This window comes from Mirounga angustirostris, unplaced genomic scaffold (assembly GCF_029215605.1).
Source record: "Mirounga angustirostris isolate CCGP_5_RB_7025 unplaced genomic scaffold, mMirAng1.0.hap1 SCAF_5, whole genome shotgun sequence".
Classification (NCBI taxonomy): Eukaryota; Metazoa; Chordata; class Mammalia; order Carnivora; family Phocidae; genus Mirounga; species Mirounga angustirostris.
The window spans coordinates 74727966-74747216 of NW_026991713.1; the positions used below are offsets into that span (position 1 = coordinate 74727966).

Genomic DNA, 19251 nt, shown 5'->3' on the forward strand with positions numbered 1-19251 from the left:
AGAGAAATTGAAGCTTAGAAACTTGCATAGTGAGGTGATGTCACATGGCTAAGAAATGATACTGCTAGAGTCTGACCCTGAAGTCTGATTCGAACTCCATGGTCTTAAGCCCACACTGTGACACACTAGAACATGGAGGGAAGGAGCAGCAGGTGAGTAGCCTGCATACAGAACATGGGAAGAAAGTCCAGGTCTAGCCTCTTCCCCGGTGCCGACAGAGGTTACGGGCTAGAGGACACAACAGTACAGTCCATGGACAGTGCTCAGATGTGGGTTACCTTCTCTATTCATTCTACTCCTCCCAGACACTGCTGATCTGGAATGGAGAATAACCATAGACGGCAAGAAAGTTAATAAAAGACATGGTAAGCTCAGCACCACAGGAAGGGAAGGAAAAATTGGGCAGGGAAAATGCGATATATATAAAAGTTGGTGGCTGTCAATGTAAGTAAGTGTTACATACTCCACCATTAATATGTGCCTTCTAGGGGAGCATACTCTTGGCCTAGACGATTTCTCAAGCAGTCCTTGGAGATTTAAATGGCACGGTCTTCCTTTTCTTCCCCACATCAATGTTCAGAAACCCAGGAGAAAGATCCTCAGCAGATCCTCTGAACCAACTTCAGACTTGCTTAGGATTTTTGGAAAGGACTGTTTTGGATGAAAGGTAAGTATTTCCTGTAATAAGTGATCTCCAGGGGACATGCACATGGAGGTGGGATAGAGATAAGGTGGTGAGAAGTCAGTAAAAGCAGTGGTTGAACCAATACATATATTCCTGCTGTTTTGTGGATGCCAAGACCATGGGGAAAGACAGTTTGCCTTGAAATGTCCTTAGGAAAAACCAGTGTTCAGTTTTGTGCAAGATGTTATTTCTTTCTAAAATCCTGAAATCTTTCATGGGTTAAAAAGACTAGTTTCTGGAAGGAAGGAAGGAAGGAAGGAAGGAAGGAAGGAAGGAAGGAAGGAGGAACCGTAGTAATACTTTCATACATAAATAATAAAATTCAGGTGCTCCGAATACATCCTCCAAATCACTCACCTTAATATAATAGCGTTACTTGCATTACTGCAAGGAGCAAAATTCTGATACATAGTCTTAATAGTGCAGTCTAATAGTTAGTAACCTATGACCCCACTCTCTTCCTGTCAGTTTACAGTGGTAACTTGGCCTGCTGAATCTCTATTCCTCAAAATGCTACTTTAAGCTGTAAAAACTGGGGTAAAACCTGAAAGCTATGCATACTGTAGGCACATGGACATCACTCGACAAGAAATACAACTTCCCATTCAAGTCTTATAGACTCAATGCAACGCTAACCCATTCACACGCTTTTAGGGCCAGTTCCTACTGGTAATACCTCACTAAGAACATATATTCATTTCTCGTACTGGCAGTAGACTCTGCTACAAGTAACACCCCTTCACCAGATTTGCCAAAATGCTCACATTACATTCTATCTGCACTTAGAATAAGTTTGCTTAAAATATCTAGGTTACAACATATCTCTCCTTAGATACAACCTTCAAACTTTGCGTCAAAAAATGACTCTGAACCTGTGAAGTCTGAAGGAGTAAAAGAAAACTGGTACTAATATGTGGAAAAACTATGTACATTTTGTGTATGGACAGGAATGCAAATGGTGGGTTACCAAAATGGTGAGAATCAGAAGGCTCAACCTTTTCAATACTGACCCATTAAGGGCTTCCCACAGCTCCCCCCAAATCTGGTATGCACTACAGACAGGTATCAGGGCTACAGCCCTTCCTGATATTATGCAGTCATTGGACATGGCCCTGAGAATCTGCAAATATGAAGGGTCACTCTCTGTGCTACTGAATCAACTTGCCCTGAGAAAAAAATTTAAAGTGGAATTAAATAATTCTGGTAAAGATTACTATAATTTAAGATAGCAAAGGTATTAAAATTCCCACTTCAGAGGAAGAGATGTTGAAGTTTAAATATTTATGACTCAAGTTCCCACAATTGATTGGGAATGAAAATGAAGACAGGCTTCTGAACTACTTTTCTTCTCAAGAACTTGTTTCTAAATATAGTCTCATTTTAAATGAAGGATATTGCAGGTTTGTACTTGGTCACAATTTTCAGAAGATTTCTGTAAGTATTTCCAAGCTATGATCCACTATGTAAATAATAATAAATCCTGCAAATAAATAATGCAATCACCTAGCAGGAAACCATTCCCAACTATTACACTGGAATGAATGGAAATATTTGCCTTCAAGTATGAAAGAGAGGTTATATACATTGTTTAAGCAAATATAAACTTTTGGTGACAGAGAAAATTAAAATCCTTCTGATAAAAAATTTTTTTTTTAATTCTATTTATGTCAGTGATGGGAATTCTAAGAAAAAGCAATTGAGGTCATAAAGGAGAAAAGCAACTTATGGGTGTTTATTTTTATCTTCAAGTGAGAAATTCATATTTTGCCTATGTTTTTTGAAACATTAGGACTAAAGAATATAAAATTATATCTAATAAATACAAAACTGAAACTTAGCGTTTATTTTGCTACTGGCAAGGTCTCCTCACAAAACCTAGTATGATACAAGGGAGTGGGGGCGGGGGAAGGGGAAGGGGGCTGAATGGATACTGAAGACTCAGGTTAAATAAAAAGTAGGTCAGAAAGAAGGCCACAGAGATGGCATAGCCGGCAGAAATTCCAGCCACAAACATGCCAAGTGAGAAACAAGGAGAGACAACCTCTTGCTTTCCCAACCCAGACAGCTAGCTATCCACGGCATGACCCCGAGGCATAAAACAATGTGACATATGCAGATACAAAGGAAATGAGAGCGCATATCAGTTGATCTATACGACACACAATGTGATGAAAAAGCTGGTGGCAGAGACTGTGCCGCACATCAGGAATATAGAGTAAATGACAATTCATATTAGGGCAAGTTTAAGTATTTTTAAAATTTACTCTTTCTAAAAGCCTACCAAAACTTAGTAGAATACTTATGATTTAGAAAATCTATTACTCCATCATCTATTTTTTAATTTTATTATATTTTGTTAGTCACCATACATCATTAGTTTTTGATGTAGTGATCCACGATCCATTGTTTTCGTATAACACCCAGTGCTCCATGCAGTGTATATTACTCCATCATCTTAAACACACACACACACACACACACACACACACACACCCCAGCTTTCTTCACCCCTCCTCTTTCTCCCATTGTGAATTAGCTCTTACCTGCCTCCTTCAAAGCGACTGATGAGATCTGATACCTTACTGGGTTTTTCTTTTGAGACACAAGAAGCAGAGGCAGGTTTAACTTCCTCCATCGTTGGTTTCTCACTAGATAAAGCTTTATGCCTGGGGGTTTGGTGTATACAGGACAAAGGTGAATTCTGCAGATGTAATGGCTTTGGAGGCACTGTAGAAAAAGAATTAAAAGAATTCAGTATTTCACTGATATGTATTCCATTACAAATGAAACTGGTGGCCTGGGTGCAAAAATCTTCAGCATTATCAAACTTTTGTAAAGGAGTCTAATTTGTACTGAATCTTAACCAAGGGATCTCTATCTAGGACATTTGTTGTGTCCTGTGGAAATCCCACCTCCAAGATTCAAGTGGTTCTCTTTTAATTTTAGGTCATTTTAAATATGGCTTTATTAAGCATCTAGGGATCTGCGTATTGCTGTGACCTTCCAATGTCTACTAGAGATAACATAGCAGTTACTTATCTAAATGGAGAAAAGAAAGTACTAAATTTGAAACTAATTCCTAGGGATACACAGCTTGTTACAAAACAGATTTTCTAATTATAGAGTAATAGCTAATATAACAGAATCCAGAGCTAGTAAATTAGACATAAAAAGCCAACAAAACAATATCAAACAACAGTAATTACTATAGCATCTTCCCATTTAACAAAAGCACCTGATCTCATTTGATCTTAGATGAAATTTTTCACTTTACAGTCCTTTGAGGTAGGTAGCCTTATTCATCTCTTAGGTCTATGAAGGTTCAGAGTGGTTAAGTGATTGCCCTGGAAGAATAAGGCTGATCTGATTTTATGACTGGTACCCAGACTCTAATTCCTTCCTCTGTCAGCATTGCTCCTTATCATAAAACCAGCAAAAGGGGGTTATAGGAGTTCTGTTATTATTGTCTGCTATGTTTATAGTTGGCTTGTATTAATACACCACAAACTACTTGCTTAGCATTAAGTCCTTCCCTCAGTTAACAGATCATTTCCTGAAATATTAAAATCTACGGAATTTCTCTAACAGATGAGAAATTCTGTAGATGAGAAAATAAGTGCTTGCTTTATCAGTACAGGAATTACTTCAATTTTGAAAACCAATATAATTTTCCTCTTATATTAACATTCTGGGTCAAGGATTATATAACATGTATGCGTTTTTCTATAACTGGTTCTAACAAATCAAATAAAATCATTGTTTTTCTTTTTTTAAATCCTTGTCCTGACTTCCCAAGGAAGGGAAGGGAATCATGTCTCCTAATTACATGCCCCATTTTTCTCCAGCTGGTTACCCTGGTCTTCAGTCATCTCATTTCTTCTATAAACTTGGCTGACAGTTGCCTGATGCTCACTGGCTTAGATGTCATTATTTCTATGTGAGTTACCAATTCTTACAAAGAAGGAAAAAAAAAAAGCATATCACAATAAACTACAGGTATAACAATTCACCTCATTCCCTTTCAACACAAGAAGAAAATCCCAATTAAAAAATGGCATGCTTCTTTTTATGGAAATGGTGTTATTTTCTAAGAAATGCTCAGGGGGGATGGTTAAATATAGTATCCATTGCGAAAGAAGGGACTTATAAAAGTGTGATATTTGTTAATTTTAAGGAAAAATTTCCTGTGTAGAATATATACCAAAATAGCAAACTATGACAATATCCCACAGAAAAAAAAAAGTTTTAATATTAAGAATAATTTCAACATTCCTAATTAGAATATTCAAAAAAGGAAGTGAATGTGTTCTTTATAATTCTATAAAAATTGTTATAAAATTGTTATTTATTCATCTAGAGTTTACTCAGTGAACATTATTTATTACATATCAGACACTGTTAGATGCTTAGAAGACTCAAATGATGATACGTATCAGCCAGTTTCTCAGAGATAACTCCACTGACTTTTCCCATTTCAATTATGCTTACCTCAAACTGTTTCATAGCATTGTGTACTTTTTCTCCAAAGTGCTTATAATAAATCACTATGATTAAGTAATCATAAATAGTATTAAATAAACGAGAAATAAAATATTAAGTATACTATAATGTAAAGCTTTCTCTTCCACAAGCCTGGGGTTCTGTGAGGGTAAGAAACAAGTTTATTTTGATCACAAATATATTCACAGTAACCACTTACACAGTGCTTGGCAAATTTGTGGAATACATGAAGGAACAAATTAATGTCATCAAGGAATTCATAGTCTAGTGAGGAGACAGTTTAATGAGGTTGATAAAAGTGGGCATTGGGTACTGTTATTTGAGAAGCACAGAGGAGGCATCTCATCAAGGGAGATAACCCAAATGGAAAATAAAGTAAATATGCACATTTTAAATAAAAGAGCACAAATGTTACATGTATATGACAAAAATCTCAAGATGATACATGAATGGCTAAAGCGTCAGAAACACTGCCTTAGGGGGAAATAATGTGTACTTTGGTCAAAAAACAGAACTGATGAGTAAAAAGGACTCTCATCTTCCCCTCCCCTGCCCCCTCTCTCATCATTTCTATCTTCTACCCTATGGAGGTCAACATTTCCAAATGCTCTCTGGACATCCCCTAGGTGTTCTATCAGCACCTCCGTTTAGTATGTCTGAAACTCAACATAGTATTTCTACCCCCTGCAGCCCAATGGATGTAAATAGAAAAAACAGTGTTCAACCTCACTAATAATCAGGGAAATGAAAATTAAATCTAAAATAGGATTCTACTTCAGCCCCATCAGGTTAACCAAAAATTTTAAATCTGACAATACCAAGTGTCAGTGAGGATATCAAGCAATATGATATCTCATACATTTTGAGAGGGAATATAAATTAACAGAACCATTAGGAACTTGACATTTCCAAAATACATATCTTAAAGAAATTCTTACATATCAATACAGGGTTTCTTTAAATTTTTACTTGTATTAGCCCTCCCCCTTTTTTCTTAGCTCTCACCACCTTCTCATATATGGTTTACTTAATTAGGGTTTTTGTTTCTTATCTTTCCTTTTGTTTATTGATAAGATCAAGTACATACAACTTAAGAGGTATTCAGTAAATACTGAATTCATGTTCTACCAACTGAGCCAGCCAGGTGCCCTACAGAGCTGGCTATTTTTAATACATTATGAATTGATAACATATTATACTTTAAGAATGGAACATTACACACAGGATTCTTGAAGAAAATGAAATGCGTTTGAGTACCTCACATTTACTTAAATTATTCAAACAATAATGTGGCTTTCGAAGTTCATGAAACTTTTTTTTAAACATTAAGGTTTAATGATTGATGAGTAATAATATATGGGCTCTACAAGATAAACAATTATGGAGAATGCTGTGGATCAGAGCTCCTGAGAGAAAAAGAACTATTAACTTTAATTGCTAAAGAAGTTATTTTGAGTTATGTCTAGCATCGCAGGAAATAGTTCAATATTAAAAGTGGTGAACAAGAAGACACACTTATGTTGGAAGTTGCTCAGTAATTTATTTGTTTGACGGGTAGGATTGGTATGAAGTGAATAAACCATTGTTTTCCAAGGCTTTAGGGTATTTTCTGAGGCTGAGGCAAAACAAGCCCTAACTATTAAAGGAATCTATTTCAAAAAAGCTACAGGCTCTTACTTAGATTCAAATGGAAGCTTATCTAATCTAAAATTTAGCTCTTTCATTGTTTTAAAATTATAATTGTTCAAAAATACTTGTTGGTATTTTTTAATTGATATAATTGACATACATTATATTAATTACAGGTTTATAATATGATTCAATATTTGTATATATTGTGAAATGATCACTAAAGTCTAATTAACATCCATCACCACACAGTTACAATTTTTTTCATGGGTTGAGAACTTTTAGGATCTCTATTCAGCAATTTTCAAATATACATCACAGTATTATTAACTATAGTCACCAAGCTGTACACTATATCCCCATAACTTACTTATTAATAAACACAAAAATATAAACCTGATGTTGTTCCAGAAACATTACTATATAATCACCACTAATAAAGGTATTCAATATTGTCCCTCCCTTTAAATGTCACTAAAATAAATTGTAGCTACGATATTATTAGCACTCCACAGGAGAAAAAAAAAGATTTAATTATGAGCTCTTTTGAGGATCCAGATAAGAGTTTCTCAAACTACTGACATTTCAGGTCAGATAATTCTTTGTTTTGGGGGGCTGGCCTGTGCACTGTATGATGTTGAACAGCATCTCTAGCCTCTCCCCACTGGCTGCCATTAGAAACTTCCACACGTGGGGTCAAGCAAAAAAGTCTCTAGACAATATCAAGTGAGGGCCATGGGGTGGGGGGCTGCAAAATTATCTCCAGTTAAGAACACTTCTCTAAAATAAGAATCTTCAATTAAATTAAAATTACATAATGGATCTTGAAGCCTCAGTAGGCTCCCCATTCATAATTTGTAAGGGATTTGCCATGAAGTGGGAATAAAGGTATCAGCATGATAATCCCTTGATCTGTACAGGAAGTCCCTATTAATGACCCCTTCCTTTCTCTGCCTCAGTCACCCAAATATTCTGAAGGGTTTGGAGAAATTAAAAGTAAGCTTCTCTCCACTAGAGGGTGGGGAACACTTTTATTTGGTTAATAAGTAAGTAGTGCCCAATTTACTTGGCAGCTGATCTGACAATACTAAGATGTAGCCTCATTTCCTGCATGTTTTTCTCTGTATAGCACACATTCTTCCAAGTTTTGAACAAAGAACAGCAGAAACAAAGTAGAGGAAACGTGGCGATGGAGCAGGGAGTCATTCAACAAGTATTACTGAAGGCCTGCGATGCCATGGGGGATTGGCAGTCCAAAGGCAGAAATAAACTAAGATGGATGAGTGACATACAGAGTAGGTCAGATTGTAATGAATGAGAAAAAATAAAGCAGGTAAGAGGAAATATGAAATGTCAAAGGTGACAGTGGGGTTAAAATTTTAGCTGGGGAACCAGGAACGGGCCAAGCAATGAGTGAGAGTATTTTTAAAAAAGTACAATGTTCTCTAAATCATTTAATACCTGGAAATAGCCCCTGTAGTTAGGTAAAATTATAGATATTAATCCATATTCAGAACAGGAAGTATGTATTTAAATAATCAATATATTGACTTTAATATAATTCCAAACAGCAAAAGCAAGATCAAGTGTTAGCTCCCTAAAGAATATGATTATTTTGGCACACAGCAGCTCAGGAAGGACACTGCTGTAATTTATCTCAATGAACTATGAAAAACAATGAAGTAATGCATCTTCCCAAAAAAGGCTTTATAAATAATGAAATTCCTGTTTGTGATCTGGGCAATTACATAAAACTGAATTACATTCATTTTTTATATTCCTACTTCATTTGATCTCTGTCAGCTCAGGTCTAATGAGCAAGATGGAATTTTGTATTTGGCAAATAAAATAGCTTAAACCATGATCAAAAAAATTTCTATGTTCATATTCATATCAATTATATAGGGAGGAATATGGTCAAAAGAAAAGGTTATGAACTCATGAATGAGTCATTCATTTCAATCACCAATTATCTGACCTCACTATTTGATAGCCTTACCCCACACTACCACAAATATAGCCAGTAGTGAGAACAAAAAGAAAAACGTCCCACAATCTGGCAGATTCTATTTTAAGCCCCTTTCTGTTTAAGCGCCTTTAAGACTCAGAAATCCTAAAAACATAAGAACTTTAAAGAGTAACACTTGTTCTTTTATGATGTGTTCTCTGTAACAACTTTTCTTTCAAAGAACAAGAAAGAGACCAAAGTAAATACAACATAAATCAAATAGAAATTTATTTTTTCCCAAAATATATATTAATTCTGAAAATGCCCAATATTGTTTCTTGGTTGAATGTTCAGCATTTGGTACAAATAAAAATCTATTGGAAGAAACTACACATTAAATCACAGTAGGGCTCAGTTTTGTGTTAATGTTTCCAAAGGTCTTACTCTCTGTCATCAAAATTGAAGTTCTGTGCTCTTTAAAGCTAATACCCAGTTCACTAGAAATTTATTGCCAAAAGGAAATGGTCCCTGAACAAAACATTCAAAAATTTCCACCACTGTAATTGTTTTTCCCCTTGTTGACTGCTCAATTCTTGAATGGAGGAGCCATTTATTTTAATAATTGTGGATGACTTTACTAAGAAGCCTTTTCAAGCCCCAGTTCCTGAATAGTATAAAATCACATTCTTACGAAGTATATTAAGCACGGTTTTACAATTATCTGTTTCACAGATCCTCTGACATCTAGCAAGTCATACTGATTTTCTGACAGTAGTCATTCATTGTCATACATTTATTATGCAAATAGTAAGTCAGGCCATGTACTAGGTCAAGGATAATGCATGAAGTGATCACAGTCACCTTAAGGGGACATGTAAATTTCAGCAATGAGAAAAGAATTATATTAGAAAAATGTATAAGGTGTTTTAGGAGCAGAACAAATACCCAACTCTGCCTGAGACTGATTTTTTCCCTGAAAAAAAATAAATGCACCCAATATTTCCATTTAAAGCTTTAAACTCTTTCTTAGTCATTATCATTCTTCTGGGTAGCCTTCATCAATAACAAAACACCCAACCTGATCAAAAACAAACAAACAAACAAAACCCATACCTTGTGGCTTTGGACTTGCAGCTGAGTGTTTCGCGGGTGTTTTTCCATTTATTCCCTGAGCCTCTTCATTAGATACATTCTGATCAACCAGTGGGGTCGTGCTTCTTTTCAAACAAGGTGGAACTATAGTGATCTTTGGACAGGTACTGCTGCCTGGAAGAGTTCAAAAAGAAAGGTCAGGTAAACAGAGAGGTGGAGCGCAGCTATGTCCCATGAGTTAAATGTCCCATGAAACAAAAACAATCACAGGTACAGACTAAGCATAGCAATACATTTCCCGTGTGTGCTGGCCTTGACAGAATTTCTTGGGAAAGATTTCATTCCGCGTGCTTGAGAAACCTTGTAATGCATACTGACAGAGATCACCACACACGCGTGCAAGCGCGCACACATGCACACCCCCGCCCTCTCTCCTCCTTTCCTTGTAGGGCCACAGAAAGGGCAGAATGCAGCTGCTACAGGGGAAGGCGAGAACTGGAGGGCCCCAGCACTCATCTGTTGCAAGCGTTCCTTTCCAGCGGCCAGTCACCAGTCATCGAGTGACTAGACTGACTCGAAAGAACAAAGCAGGAAAGCACTGACATGACAGCTGACCTAAAGACTCTAGAAGAGTGGTTCAGTGAGAAACGAACAAATACACACACACTCCTCTCACTCACGAGTTTACTCAGACTCCACATCTACATATATAAGCTAATACCCACATTTAAAAAAAAAAAGGATTATACAGATTATACTGTCATATCTATAACTCAGAACTCTTAAAATGTTGATACTGAAATACATCGTAAGACATAGATGTAGGAAAATAGATCAATTTTTTGTTCGATTCCTGATATAAGAAGTTAACTGCTGAATTTCAGAGACTTTTTAAGAAATCACATGCCACTGTTTTCTCTTTATACTACTCTTATTAAATTTCCCTTTCTTCTGGTTGACCCTGTGATATTAATAACAACAGACTAGACCCTGCTTAGGAGAAAATAAAATTTCTACTAGGAATATTATGATGACTAAAGTATTCCATTTAAGAAACTATCACTGTTTAAATAAACAGAGTTTCATTTTCATAGAATTCAAATATCTAGAGAGAGAACTGTAAGAGATCAAAAGCCTTAATTATTCAAAACAAATGCTAATAAAACCCAACCAACTTTTTACTGAGTAAAAAAATTCCATTTTGATTATTAAACAGTACAAATTAAAAACTGCACATGCTGCTTTATTTTCTGTGTTCTCCTTGAGATTTACCTTGGTAAAACAAATTTTAAAAGATATTAACCATTCTGAGTATTGTCGACAAGTTCAAGAGATCCAGTGCTACAACCAAGTAAATGGGTTTTCATCAGACACCCTTCTGCTAAAATGGGCTGCCAGCTGGATTAAGCACTGTTTAGCCAAACAGAACAGAGGCTTTGAATGCAAGATTTATAGATTTGACAGTATATTATGACAAATGCAAACAGAAGAAATAAAAGCTCAAATCTTTAAAGGTGTGATCCTATCTACCTTTTTAGAAAAACCATGTGAAGTGGGCAAAATATAACTCTAAATAATCTGTAGCATGGTATCTAACCACTCAGCCTTTTAGGAGCATTAGGATGTTTGTTCCACAGTGATCCCAAGGATGGCTTCCGGGTCCTAAAGGCCTCCAGCTGGGGTCTGGAAGTATGGCCTCAGGACAGAAACAGTGAAAAGCCAGAGATGAGCTCCAAGTCAGAGGCAGAAACTATAATGTGATTGTAAAATGAGGCACTGAAAGCAAGAATGTGACTTATAGCAACAAAACTATAAAAAGGAGGCAGCTAATGGGTTAAATGGGAAAACAGATTATACTGAATCTTTGAAAAATAAATCACCACATTACATATTAAAAGATGAAACCACTTTAATAATTAGCCTATTTAGAAACAAAAGATGTCTTGAAGAAGTAACTTGAAATTAAAAACTAGGCCCTTTATTTCTGGATAGCAAACTTTCAGGGTATGATGGGTTTTATGCAAGTGTCATATTTATTAGAGAGTACTCCCATGAATGTGCCAAAAGGCCTGCAGTAAGAAATCAACTACATATCCATTTTCTTATAAATCCATTAAAGTCACGTTTACAGTTTTTTTGATCAGTGCAATAAATCTACAGCTAGAAACTTGATTTTAGATCATTGCTTAACACCAGTCTGCAAACTTTAGCCACTATCACAAAGTATGAAAATATGGTGAAAGACACAGAAAACACATTTTTAAAGGGTTAAGGGGAAAAAAAAGCAATGACAAATAGGCAGCAGAGACCATTTGTAGCTGCAAAGCCAAAAATATATTTTTTAAAGATTTTATTTATTTATTGGGGGGGGCATTAGAGCCAGAGCGGGGTGAGGGGCAGAGGGAGAAGCAGACTCCCTGCTGCGCAGGGAGCCAGATGTGGGACTCCATCCTGGGACTTTGGGATCACGACCTGAGTGGAAGGCAGACGCTTAACCGACTGAGCCACCCAGGAGCCCCAAAGCCAAAAATATTTATTAAATGGCCTTTTACATGAAAAGTTTGCTGACCACTGTTCTAGGTCAAACACATCATGGTAAAGAAATGTGCCATTAAAAAAAAAAAAAAGGACCATTTCATTAAATACTTCATCTTCTGACATATTGGAATAGCAAAATAAAATAAAAATTTTTTTTTTTTTTGAGTGTTTATGACTGACTCAGCCTATTCACATTTGGAGACAGTTCTTATTTGGGTGCCAAATGCATAACAGGGAACTGAAACCAAAACTGTAACCAGATGGTCCACCCATTCAAGAAATTTAATATTAACTTTTAGATTCCAACTTACCAAGAAGAGTGACTAAACAGTTAATCTTGGGCTCAGATACAAGTACAGTTATATTATGTTAGTGTACAGGAAGGGGTCCTATTTAAATAATGTCTCTTCCTGAGGATTGATAATCTTTTCAGCCATGGTCCTACCCATTTTGCATTCCTCTGCATTTGGGTTACTGATTTATGCTTGTTGGGTCGCATCTCCCATAAGAAATGTCTTGATATAGGCTAACTGCAAAAGGTCTCAGATATTCTCAATCAATCCAGCCTCATCTTTGATTTCAGAAAGAGAGGTTGCCACTACACTTCACTTTCATTTATAGGTCTTCTTTTGTATCACTTGTGAGTGGCAGATAATCCCTCTTAATGGTTAGGGTGACTTTGTCTCCTATTTGCAAAACTTTGTGTTGAGCTATTGTTATATTTTGCCAAATCATTCTCAAATAGCTCTTTCACACTCTTTGGCCATCCTTTCCAAAAGAAAGTTCACTCAGTTTCTGATTCTACAGGCCTGCTCTCTTGCCATAGTATCCATTCCCTCAGATCACATCTTTCTGGCCTTGCTATGGCCATGTCTCTACTGCCTCAAACATTCATGACATCTCTTCCAACTGCACCAAGTCTCTAGTCCGTAAAAGCTCAATGGACTCCCCTCTTTGGGACAAGAGGGTCTCTTAGATTTAAGAGGTAAGAAGTAGTGTTCTAGGGAAGACAAACTTTTTAGGACTACATTGTCCAGAGTAAAGAAATACCTTAAAAACAAACAAACAAAATCCACATTTTTTTACAGAAGATTTTTTACTTGAGAGAGAGCGCACAAGCGTGAGCATGCATTGGGGGAAGAGGCAGAGGGAGAGAATTTTTTAATTTTTTATTGTTATGTTAATCACCATACATCATTAGTTTTGGATGTAGTGCTCCATGATTCATTGTTTATGCATAACACCAAGTGCTCCATGCAGAACGTGCCCTCTTTAATACCCATCACCAGGCTAGCCCATCCTCCTACCCCCCTCCCCTCTAGAACCCTCAGTTTGTTTTTCACAGTCCATCCTCTCTCATGGTTCATCTCCCCCTCCGATTTCCCCTTCATTCTTCCCCTATCATCTTCTTCTTTTTTTTCTTTTTCTTAACATATTTTCATTATTTGTTTCAGAGGTACAGATCTGTGATTCAACAGTCTTGCACAATTCACAGTGCTCACCATAGCACATACCCTCCCCAGTGTCTATCACCCAGCCACCCCATCCCTCCCCTCCCACTCCAGCAACCCTTAGTTTGTTTCCTGAGATTAAGAATTCCTCATATCAGTGTGGTCATATGATACATGTCTTTCTCTGTTTGACTTATTTCACTCAGCAGAATTCCCTCCAGTTCTATCCACATCGTTGCAAATGGCAAGATCTCATTCCTTTTGATGGCTGCATAATATTCCATTGTATATATATATACCACATCTTCTTTATCCATTCATCTGGCGATGGACATCTTGGCTCTTTCCACAGTTTGGCTATTGTGGACATTGCTGCTATAAACATCGGGGTGCATGTACCCCTTTGGATCCCTTCATTTGTATCTTTGGGGTAAATACCCAGTAGTGCAATTGCTGGATAGTATGGTAGCTCTATTTTCAACTTTTTGAGGAACCTCCATACTGTTTTCCAGAGTGGTTGCACCAGCTTGCATTCCCACCAACAGTGTAGGAGGGTTCCCCCTTCTCTGCATCCCCGCCAACATCTGTCGTTTCCTGACTTGTTAATTTTAGCCATTCTGACTGGTGTGAGGTGGTATCTCACTGAGGTTTTGATTTGGATTAGAGGGAGAGAATCTTTAAGCAGACCCCCATCTGAGCACAGAGCCTGATGTAGGGCTCTATCTCACAACCCCTGAGATGACCCGAGTGGAAACCAAGAGTTGGACGTTAAACCGACTGAGCCACCCAGGCATGATCCGCACCACCCCCAAAACTTCCTTTAAAATATTTTTAGATTTAAAGGGAGCTGCATTCAGGTTCCTAAATTAGCATCTTATATAACCATGGTACATTTATCAAAATTAAGAATTTAATATTGATACAATACTAAACCAAAGATTTAGTTCAGATTTCATCAATTTTTCCACTAACATCCCTTTTCTGTTACAAGATCCAATCTAAAATATCACATTGCATTTAGTTCTCATTGTCTCCTTATTGCACCCCAACCTGAGAGAGTTACTCAGTCTTTGCTTGTTTTGTATGATGCTGGCACTTTTAAAGAGTCACGGTCAGGTATTTTGTAGACTGTCCCTCAAATTGAGTTTCTCTAACGTTGTCCCATGATTAAATTGGGCTTATGGGTTTGAGGGCAGGACATCATAGAGACAATGTGCCCATCTCACTGTATTACATCACTGTGTGGTATCAATGTGATTATCACATGTGATATTAACTTTGGTCCCTGGGTAAGGTGGTATCTGCCAGGTTTCTCCACTAAAAATATTAAAAGACATTTTCAACAATGTTTTCTTATCATCCCTTCAAAATCTCCCCATTTGTCCTATAAATTCAAATAAGGGTCATATCTCCCATGTGTTAACTAAAATGCCTAGATTAAGAGATCAACTAGTTCTTTTTTTTTTTTTTTAATAAACCCATTAAAGTTATAAACTCATGGTTTACAACCCTTTTGCAAAGGGGAACAAATCCATAGCCAGGAAATTTATCTTAGAATACTATTTGTTTTCCAAACTTCTAGAGCTCCGTAATAACTTTTCCAAAAAAATAAGCAAACCATAAAGGATCTTAGAAAAGAATATATGATTAATAGTTTAAGAAATTTTCTTGGACCTAGGAATTCTACTTCTAGGAATGTACAGAAAGAATCCTGTGTGTGTAAAAGTATATGTACATATACAAAAGTATATGAATAGTCAATGCAACTTTATGGAACATATGAACCACTGTTAAAAACAGAGAAACATAAGATTGGGATGATCTCCAAGACATTATTAAATAAAAGACAAAAAAAGCTATAGAAAAATATGTACAGTAGGATCCCCTTTAAAAAGGAAGATGCATACAAATGTGCATAAATGCATTAGAAAGGGATGTCAGTAACAGGGCAAACTTAACTGGGGGAATTGGGAGTAGGAGGAGAGGATGAAATGGAACTTTCATGTTTTGCTGTCTATATAGCTGTATCATTTAAATCTTTTATAATGAAAATGTGCTTTGAAATTACTTATTTTTTTAAATAATTTATTTTTTAAAAGATTTTTTTGACACACAGAGAAAGAGGGACAGCGAGAGAGGGAACACAAGCAGGGGGTGTGGGAGAGGAAGAAGCAGGCTTCCCGCTGAGCAGAGCCTGATGGGGGGCTCAATCCCAGAACCCTGGGATCATGACCTGAGCCAAAGGCAGACACTTAACAACTGAGCCACTCAGGTGCTCCTGAAATTACTTATGTAAAAGAGAAAATCTATGAAAGTCATATGTGTATTAAAGATTTAAAAAAATATATACTTTGTTTGCACACCTATGTAGACAGCAGCATTATTCACAATAGCTAAAACATGGAAGCAACCCAACTATCCATTAACAGATGAAGAGATAAACAAAATGTGGCATATACATGCAACAGAATATTATTCAGCCTTAAAAGGGAAGGAAATCCTGATACATGCTACAACATAGTTGACCATGAAGCCATTATGCTATGTGAAATAAACCAGTTAAAAAACACAACTACTGTTTGATTCCACTTATACCAGCTATATAGAGTAGTCAAAATCAGACAGAAAGTAGCACGGTGGTTGCCAGGGGCTGAGGAGATAGGAGAATGTAAAGTTACTGTTTAATGAGTACAGCGTTTCAGTTTACAAGATGAAGGGTTCTATGAATGGATGGTGGTCATGGTATCACAACAATGCCAATGTACTTAATGCCAATGAACTATACACTTATAATGGTTAAGATGGTAAATTTTATGTATTTTTAAAAATAAGTGAAAAGTTTTTATTTAAAGGTGCACCTAGGAACCCTCTTACATTGTTGGTGGGAATGCAAGCTGGTACAGCCATTCTAGAAAACAGTACGGCCTCAAAAAGTTGAAAATAGAGCTACCCTATGACCCAGCAACTATACTACTGGGTATTTACCCCAAAGATACAAATGTAGTGATCCAAAGGGGCACCTGCACCCCAATGTTTATAGCAGCAATGTCCACAATAGCCAAACTATGGCAAGAGCCCAGATGTCCATCCACAGATGAATGGATAAAGGAGGTATGGTATAAATATACAGTGGAATATTACTCAGCTATCAAAAGAATGAAATCTTGGGTGCCTGGGTGGCTCAGTCGTTAAGCGTCTGAACTTCGGCTCAGGTCATGATCCTGGGGTCCTGGGATCGAGTCCCACATCGGGCTCCCTGCTCGGCAGGAAGCCTGCCTCTCCCTCTCCCACTCTCCCTGCTTGTGTTCCTGCTCTAGCTATCTCTCTCTCTGTCAAATAAATAAATAAAATCTTTAAAAAAAAAAAAAAAGAATGAAATCTTGCCATTTGCAACGAGGTAGATGGAACTTGAGGGTATTATGCTAAGCGAAATAAGTCAATCAGATAAAGACAATTATCATATGATCTCATTCATATGTGGAATTTAAGAAACAAAACAGAGGAGCATAGGGAAAGGGAGGGAAAAATAAAACAAGACGAAATCAGAGAGGGAGACAAACCATAAGAAACTTTTTTTTTTTAAAGATTTTATTTATTTGGCAGAGAGAGAGAGAGAGAATGCATGTGCATAAGCAGGGGGATCAGAAGAGGGAGAAGCATGCTCCCCGCTGATCCCAAAACCCTGGGATCATGACTCGAGCTGAAGGCAGATGCCTAAGTGACTAAGCCACCCAGGTACCCCAAGAAACTCTTAATCACAGGAAACAAACTGAGGGTTGCTGGAGGGGAAGGGGATGGGGGATGGGGTAACTGGGTGATGGACATTAAGGAGGGCACATGATATAATGAGCACTGGGTGTTATATAAGACTGATCAATCACTGAACTCTACCTCTGAAACTAATAATATACTATATGTTAATTAATTGAATTTAAATAAAAAAAATTTGGAGAGAGAACATTTCCTAACATAAAATGGATTTGATGATCTTTTAGATGTAAATATATTTTCAATAATTTTTTTCAAAATTGGTAGTCTATAAAAACTGGTTAAAAGATATGATTAAATAGGGGCGCCTGGGTGGCTCAGTCGTTAAGCGTCTGCCTTCGGCTCAGGTCATGATTCCAGGGTCCTGGGATTGAGCCCCACATCAGGCTCTCTGCTCAGCTGGAAGCCCGCTTCTCCCCCTCCCACTCCTCCTGCTTGTGTTCCCTCTCTCGCTGTCTCTCTCTGTCAAATAAATAAAATCTTTAAAAAAAAAAGATGTGATTAAAGTAAAATGTTGAAAAACTATTGAATAAAACTATATCTATAGAAAATTAATTTTATAATTAAAAAATATTCCTGCAAAAAAATAAATAAAGGGGCACCTAGGTGGCTCAGCTGGTTGAGCATTGGACTCTTAATCTCAGCTCAGATCGTGAGTTCAAGCCCCACACTTTAAAATGAATAAATAAAATAAAATAAAATAAAAAATAAGAAGTGTATCACTTGCTTAATGAAGAAAAGGTCAAGAAATATTAATACATTCAAGTTGCCTACTTAGCATTTCCTCTAGTATGTCTAAGAGCTATCTCACACTCAACATACCCAAATCTGACACCATTGTCTCTCAACATTAACCCCAAACCACCGTCTTTACAGTCTTCTCCATCTCGGCTAATGGCAGCTTCACCTATGCTTAGGCCAAAAAGCTTGGAAGCAACCTCAAGTCCTCTTTTTCTCTCACACTCTACATCCTATCCATCAAGAAATTCTGCCAACTCCACCATCTACCACCACCACTGCATTGCTATTATTCTGGCCTAAATAACCATAAACTTTAACTGGATTAGAGCAACACATTCCAACCTGGTCTTCCTGCTCCTACCTTTTCCCCCCTCTGTACAGCCCATATTTTCAAATAGGACCAGAGAGACATCCCTTTAAAAAAAAAAAAAAAACAACCAAATCAGATCATGTCACTCCTGTGCTAAAATTTTCCAATGGTTCTATATTTCACTCAGAGTAAAAATTCACCTCCTTAAAAGGGCTGACAGGCTCTACATGATCTGGTTTTTGTCCTCTTGCCACTGACCTCATTGATAGTATCGCCCCGTTGTTCACTGTATGACAGTCACACTGTTTCCTTGCTGTTCTTCAAACAGGCCAAGTACACCTTTGGTCTAGCATTCTCTGCTGGAATGCTCTTCCCCCAGGTAATTGCTGGTTAATTGCTTTGTCTTCTTCACATCTTAGTTCAAATTTTATCTTGTCAATATGGACTATACTGACCATCCCAATATAACTACTACTCTTATTAGCTGTATAGTTAATTTTTTTCCATAGCATTTACCACCTTCCAAAAACTACGTTATTGAGGAAGGCAGTTTAGTATAGCAGCATAGGAAGACCCTGAACTCACCTAA

General features: G+C 37.0%; 1 protein-coding gene across 3 annotated transcripts in view; it reads right to left on the reverse strand.

Annotated features, from left to right (window-relative positions):
- FGD4 (FYVE, RhoGEF and PH domain containing 4) overlaps positions 1–19251 on the reverse strand; it is a 213756-nt gene that overhangs the window by 54186 nt on the left and 140319 nt on the right. For 2 of the 3 annotated variants that reach the window (XM_064591407.1, XM_045873648.3), the window contains 2 exons: positions 9876–10028; positions 3229–3412 (listed from right to left, as the gene is read on the reverse strand). In XM_064591407.1, coding sequence (XP_064447477.1) covers positions 3229–3412; positions 9876–10028 — 337 coding nt within the window. Of the gene's footprint in view, positions 1–3228; positions 3413–9875; positions 10029–10147; positions 10829–19251 lie in introns of those variants that run through there. The other variant, XM_054507109.2, reaches the window with a different exon arrangement.